The following is a 7817-nucleotide window of genomic DNA, read 5'->3' as shown; positions in this document are numbered from 1 at the left end:
AAAAATATTGTTTGTCTTTTCCACGGCCTTTCAAATCGCATAAAATTCATGCTTCTAGACCAGAAAAACCCCTTAAAAAAGAATTACTTTAGATGTTTTGAAGGCTGATTCAATCGTAGAAGACGTCCATTAATCCCGTGATCGATTTTTTAATGATTTTTGGATCTCCCTCCCCTTGATAATACGTGTAATATTCTAAATTACCCGTCTCCCTTTCTAAAAATTTCGTGTATTTTTAGTTACGAGAGAAAATTGTATCTTGATTTTTTTGAAAATGTTTGGATTTTTCTTTTAAATTCAGGTAAAAAACAAATACACGTGATATCTCACTATACCCCTCCCTCCCCCACGTAATATTTCGTGATTTTTTCTCAGATCCCCCTCTCCCTAAAAACCTCATGTGATTAATGGACGCCACCTATCAATATAAAAAAAAATCATTTTTTGCCATTATATTAACTATCAACAGTTTAAATGTGACCAACTAATGATTATCTATATAGTACACGGGGTATCATCACTATATAAAAATGTGCTATTAATCATTTGACTAAATACCATCTCAATCTTTTACTATTGGCGTGGCGCGAGCACACAAGCGGCCGCAGGCTGATAACGATTTGCATCGACCGAGTATTTCTGTCATCGTTAATCAACTTAGCGAACAACGCGCTCACTCGCTCCGTAGGAGTTATGGCTATCACACACTTGATATTTCGTGTGATTTCTGTCGTGAAGAAATTTTTATTTCTTCGTTTTTATTCCTTTAATTTCTGTTTCGACATCTTCGTTCGAAGGCACGTCCAGTATCGTGTAATTATCGAAGGATCAATACGCACAATTTGACGCTATGACATTTTATTGCGCGTGCGAAATGCAAATGCATATGCGTGAGTCGCCTCCGAGACGAGAAGATTGCAGATATAAAATGATTTGTCGCATTGCACTTTCTACAAAATCCGTAATCTTAGACAAATCATCTTATTGACGTTTTACAAGTAACAAGGATCGGGCAAAGTGTGCATGATAAAATATAGAAGCAATAGTTGACTAATTATCTTTAGGTATAACACAATTTATAAGAAAATACTAGCGCCTTTAGTTCTTTCTCAGAAACACCAAGATAATATAAAAACAGAACAATTAGGTATTACTAATATAGCTCATTACATAAATAAAATAAGTTAAATATCATTTTGAGATATTCACACCATAGATAAAAAAGTATAAATAGATCGCCAACACGACCTCAATTTTAAACGTTGCGCCACTCCATAGAGGCGCCACTAACTGTAGCAAGTAAATTGAGATTTAATTCTAGATTTATATGAATATATAATATAAAAAAAGATATGAAATATATGAGTATAAAATATATTTTCAAGTGTTTCCACAAAAATATATAGAGAAGCTAGGGGCTATCTGTAACGACAGTAACTAGAGGCAGGCGTTTTTCAATAGGCTCTTTAACGATAGATATTTTTTTGTCTCCATTGGACATGTAAACCATCATGATATTGGCATAGCTACTGCCCCAAATGTTAGCAATAGCCTAAATATCATAAAAAATTAAATTATATTAGTATCAATTCGTGAACACTAAAAAGCTTCAAAATAAAGTCACTATTCACTAAAGTCTCAGTGAAAAATGAATACAAATCGATAGAAAAAAAATATATATCAGTAAACTACAGTACTAATTTTTAGAATCATCTGTAGATAAAAAAACATATTAATGTAGATTGATTTACCGAAATAGATATCAGCTAATACATACTTCATTCATTGACCTTATATAAAAATATACTATTTCTCTTAATTTTTCATCCAGTTTAATAAATTCAAATTCTACGAGTAGGATATTGTGCTGATTAGGTGTTAACATTTATAATTGACAATTATAAAACATTTCAATTTTCTATAATTTACTCAATTATTAGCAAATATTAGGAAGTTCATGCGATTTGCCTTGGGGTAAAACAACACACATATCTGGTTACTAATATTCGAATCCTTCAATATCTTTTGCTCTCATTTCTTAAATTATATATAGACATTTGGTCGCAATCAAGCAAGCAACTTATATATAAATCGTGTTCTGAATGTTTTTATTATTTTATTTTCTTAGCCAGGTGGAAATCTTCCAATCACGAAAGGTCGCGGTTTTGTGGCCGCGAGTTCTGTCATTGTTGTATTTATTGTGTCAACCACGAGACCACAATACGAGAACGAACCTTCGACAAATTTGTTATTGCCGTTGATGTCAAAACTCGATTCTGAAGAAATGTGAATGATTATCGAGCTCATTTCAGCCCGGAACCAATTTAAGTTAACAATGAACGATAATAATAAAAATTCGAATGCATCAAATTATTTCTAATGGACATATCCAATATATAGGGCCAGACGAGTTATGCAAATAAACGTGCATTGAGAGGAGGCCAAAATATAAATGATTGAATAAAAGAAAATGGCATTTTTGCAAATTACACATATACGTTTGAAACGTATTCGATCTACACTGATTAAACAAAATTATAGCGTTTATTTCTAAGTTTTGAATCATATCTGTGGTGAGTAAACTTAGAACAAATGAGCTTCACCCAGTTTTAGTATATTCCGCACTCAAAAGAGGTTTCACTATGCTCAATTTCGTCACTCTTATTTTTCAGGACTGATTATGTTATTATAATACAAGTGTTTTAAACGTTTAATAATTTTAATCATGTATAACTTTCAGAACATGTTTTATAATTTTTAATAAATTCTGTGAAAACATGTTTGCGATTTTCTTAAAAATATATTTCAAACGCTTTGGTATTTAATTCATTCAAATTTTTAGGTTTACCTTGTCCTTTTTATATATTTATCTAGAATTAAACCTATAGGTTTATATACGTGCTACAGTTAGTGGCGCCTCTATGGAGAGCGGAAAGAATTAAAATTGAGGTAATGACAAAGTGAGTGTATTTGCGATCTATTTATACATTTTTCATCTATGGCCATATCAAATAATTAAAAACTATCTTAATATTTCAAAAAGCATAGAAAATATAATGAAATGCAAAGTACCCACAGATACTTTACAAAAGGAAATATGTTAAATGAATATTGCTATTATTACCGTAACTAACGTACGAAGTAACTAATTAAATAGAATGATGCGTTAAATATTGAAGAGCTATAACTTCTTAAGCCTATTATACCATTTAAGGTTAAATACCGATATGTCAAGACAAGTTAATATCTTATTGACAAATATATGACTAAGATAGTACAGCGAATCATAAATATGTATAAATTTTTTATAAATTATTACATGTGCGGGAGCTAGGAGTTTATTGTAACAGGGGTAAGTAGTAACAGGCGTTTTTCAAAAGGATCTTAAACAATAGTAAAATATTTTTTTAATTTCGATTGAACATGTAAACCGTCCTAAAAAATATTATCATAGCTACTGTCCCGCAGGCCGACGCAATATACAGAACTGTGCAGGTCTGTCATTTTTGTAATACAAAATTGTACCACCATAAAATTTCGGTTTGCGTTAGTATTATTGGCTAAATTAAAACTTTATATATCTTAATTTGCTTCAAATGTATCAATCTTTGATCATGTGTAGCAACTTTTGTGATTGCTAAATTGTTTAAATAGTTATCTTAATTAATGTAAAAAAATCACACATGGAGTTAGTTGAAACAAAACCTTGAGGCTAGTTGTAACATACAAGAATTATATACAAATTCAAGTGAAGATGATTGAGAGGAATGTGTAACATATAATAATTTAATTAATATGGTAAATCTCTGGTATTTACTTTTACTTAAAATATATGTGGTAATATATATGTGTATATATATATATATATATATCCATTAACAAATATAATTAATCAAAACATATCTGCAGCAAATTAAATGACTAAATAGATTTCCGATACTTTGCTCCGCGCCGTCGATATGTCCAATATTTTAATTAAAATGCAATCTTTAAGAATGGTTATGAATATCTTATTCAAATTTTACTGCAAATTAAAATACGGTGTAACATATTAAATTCAAATAAGCTTAAAATAACGATGAGAAACAAGTTTTGTTCTTTTTATTTTGACATTCTAAATAAGTTTTCGTTGATGTTAATCGGTAAAGAATATTTATAGACTATAAGGAACTAATTGATTTTAATGTTTATGAATAAATGATTATTGATGGAAATTATTAAAGTAATAAATTTACTTATCACACATTGTCATGCAAACAACTTGATGTCACAAACTTATATTGGAATGTTCACATCTATATTAGAATCGAAATTTATAGTTTATTATTAATTTAATGTTTATTTTATATTATACATTATTTTTTGTTAATTTGCACCAGTATATAAATTCTTATAGTTCTCATCATTGATATTTAAATAATTTTTATTAATATGTCCATACTTTTTTATAAGTTTAAATTATTTTGTGAGCTCATACTTTAAATTTTTGCACTTACCAGGTTTCAATTTTATATTCTATTCGAATAATTCGAGAATGATAAAAGTCTTAACTTCAAAAAATTGAAAAAGCTGCAGATAAAAATTCCAGATAATTTACCTCTTATGTAAAATTGTATAAAAATTAGCAACATAGAAACAACACGTAAAAAGTAAAAAAAAAAAAAAAAAAATCAGTGTCTTCGATAAAAACACAAAATTGCAACGTGTGATTTATTTACTTTTATGACAAGATTTCCCTAATACGTGTAATTTGTTGAAAATAAAATATTTGAATTTTTTTCTTTTCCTCAAAAATAGCAATCAATTTACAATTAAATCTTATAAACTATTGTTACATGAAAGAGAGAAAAATAAAGTTAGAATAAAAGGAAAAATTAATAATTTAAAGATCACTGGAGAGAAGTCTAGTGTTTAAATATTTGAATTATGGATATAAATTTGAAATAAGTATTTTAAAACACATTACATATACACAAATATCAACATTACTTCATTTTATAGAAATTTATAGAAAAAATTATTTGATAAAGCAAATTGCGCATAAAATTTTAGCTAGATAGACGGGTGAAAAACTAATTAAAATTATAAAAAAATCAAGATAATGATAATGGATATTTAGTATTTTTAGGGAAATATACATTTTAAGATTGATTGAATTGAATAAAATTCAATATGTGCAATGTCTTATGTGAGCACAAACAAAATCCGACGGATTTCCTATATTTTTGTTTATTTAAAAATAAATAAATAAATTATAAAATTGTAGAGACCGAACGTTGAAATTGTGTTTCACTAACCGTTTATATTAAAAATCATTAAATTGAAAATTGACCATAATTTTGTTTCTACTTCAAATGAGACACTATAGACTTCTATCAATGAAATGAAAATTAAATTACTATTTTTTCTTAAATACTAACATATTTTCTTCTCTCGTTTACGTAACAATAACTTATAAGATATTGTTGTATATGAATTGTCACTTTTAATAAAAAAAAATTAAAAAATTGCGATGTCAAGTAAAAATTGGGCAATTTATATTTTGAACTAAATAAGTATTATTTTATTTGACTAGACTCACATAGAACTCTATCTACCAATTTTTAGAACTTGTGATTTCCACCTTTCATTTATAATCCTCATAAATGCATCGTCACATAGTTTTGCACAAAATGTCACCAACACTGAATTTAATCACTTTTTATTATTTTAACACTTTTAGTCACTATTTAATTTTAATTATCGCTGAAACAATGGTATAACATAGCATTTAGATTTCGACATACGACCCTTAGATGACACTTACTTGTATGATATATCCTCTGGAGTAATCCTCATTCGACCATCCAAATGCTCGTAGTATCTGCTGAACTTGATCCCTTAGAAGGCGATCGAACAACCGATCTAGTAAGATCTTCAGGCGCGAGGGTATCGCGCGACAACCGTACAATAGTAAGCTTGCGACATCGAACGCAACGAACGCGTCAACGGACTCGTCCGCACTGACTGTGCCACTGTCTCCGCTACACAGGTGCCCCGGCCGCAGTCTGTCGAGCGCTGTGGAGAAACCAAAACAGTCAGTGGAGGGGATCAAGTCGACACGAACACATGGAAATAGAATATAGCAGTCACCAGTGCTGCGACACTGTAGTGACATGCCGACACACCAATACATAGGAGACATAATGTCGATGTGTTGGTGCATCCACTACTAGGCGCTACTGCGACAGTCCGAACCGCGGAGTCTCCACCCTTTTCGAAAAGGGCGTAGGTGACAGCGCGAGAACGAAACGACGAGCTCTATTTCGACGAACGGATCGCAACTCTTCACTTTTTCTACTATCTATCTGCTCACTTATATGTTTCGTCAACAATATCACCTACATAGTGTTTAGTATTATCTTTTTATCATAATCGTACCGAAAATTATTTTTTTTTGAAAACTTTGACAAAGTTTGATTTTTGACAATTTCGAAACTTTTTTTTACATTTTGATTTTTTTTTAGTATTGAACTATTTTTTTTTCAAAGCAATCGAAATTTCGAAGCGCGTAAGCGCTATATTACATTGAAACAGATAAACATAGGCACGGAACTCATGAATATAAACAAAATTTGTACTTATTATTAAAATCAATCAATTATAAAATATCTGATAATATGATTTGCATATGTCTAATGTTTATTTTGGCGAAATTGCATTTCTTTTACATTTTTATTGGCTGTCCGAAACTGCTAAATCTGCCTTATCAAAAATCATGATCAGTTCTTCATTTCGTCAATAAATATAAAATATTTTTGAATCATTCAAATCGGACGCTACGTTATCTCAAAAACTGAATTACCATTAGCATTAGCACTTTTGTTCCCGTATATTCAAAACTGATTGAACTGCTTTATCAAAAACTAATTAACGCGTCTCTCCATTAATACAATTCGAATATTTTTTAATTATTCAAATCGGTTATTCCGTGTTCCCAAAATCAACGATAAAATTTTGTATCCACACACACACATACATACACATGCATCCATTTGTTCCAAGGTATGCCAAAAGGCTTTGAAATGTAAATATATATTTATAAAAAAAAATATTTTTAATTTTTTTGTGATTACTATAAACTTACTATACGAGTTAATAATTATATTATGATAATTTGCTAAAAGATCTCTTTTTTAGTTATCATTATATCTTATTACATCAATATTAATTAATTTGTGTTAATATCTGTACGCGCCTGCTTCACAAATATTATATATCTAAACATTTCTACCTAACATCAATAAAATTATTTTACAACCTTAAATACTAAGCTAGTTATAAGATTTTTCTTGTCATACTTCTAATTACAATCTGTCTTACTATGACATTCGATAATTATTTTGACGTTATTATATGGCTTTTTGAATAAATAGCAACTCAGTAGTTATCCAATCCAGTTGTGAATAATTAACTGTACTCAAAGTATTATTTATTTGTTGACAATTTATGACTTCATACGCAGCTTCATATGATATCTTTAACCTCAAGTGGAAATTTGACATCGAAGCTGCCTGATGTCGGACTTAGCCGTGAGATAGAACCAGCGATCTCGGGGCTAGTTTAAGTCAATCGATTTTGCCAATGCTGGGCCTAGTTATAAAAAAATTATCTTCTATTTAATTTTTAAGATTACTTTCTGTACGTTTACTTTGACCAATACGCGTCTTATAAATAAATATTTTTGTAAACAAAATTAACAATTTTTCAATCAGATATTTTGAAAGTCTGATATAGTCAATTTAGTAATGAAGTATATCTGGTTCCTCAAGTAAGGG

The 7817-nt window shown here is 29.4% G+C and overlaps 1 protein-coding gene across 1 annotated transcript in view; it reads right to left on the bottom strand.

The window, feature by feature from the left end:
* The window catches only part of LOC113374465 (zinc finger protein basonuclin-2-like), a 21769-nt gene extending 15585 nt beyond the window's left edge, over positions 1-6184 (bottom strand). Inside the window, exon 1 of the mRNA XM_026614500.1 lies at positions 5807-6184. Coding sequence (XP_026470285.1) covers positions 5807-6184 — 378 coding nt within the window. The remainder of the gene's footprint in view (positions 1-5806) is intronic.
* Between the last annotated feature and the right edge of the window lie 1633 nt (positions 6185-7817).

Source organism: Ctenocephalides felis, unplaced genomic scaffold, assembly GCF_003426905.1.
Source record: "Ctenocephalides felis isolate EL2017-DRISC unplaced genomic scaffold, ASM342690v1 CF-g0.4_SCAFFOLD_01819, whole genome shotgun sequence".
NCBI classification, from domain to species: Eukaryota; Metazoa; Arthropoda; class Insecta; order Siphonaptera; family Pulicidae; genus Ctenocephalides; species Ctenocephalides felis.
The sequence above is the reverse complement of the archived record's forward strand: the minus strand, read 5'-3'. Positions and strand labels throughout refer to the sequence as shown.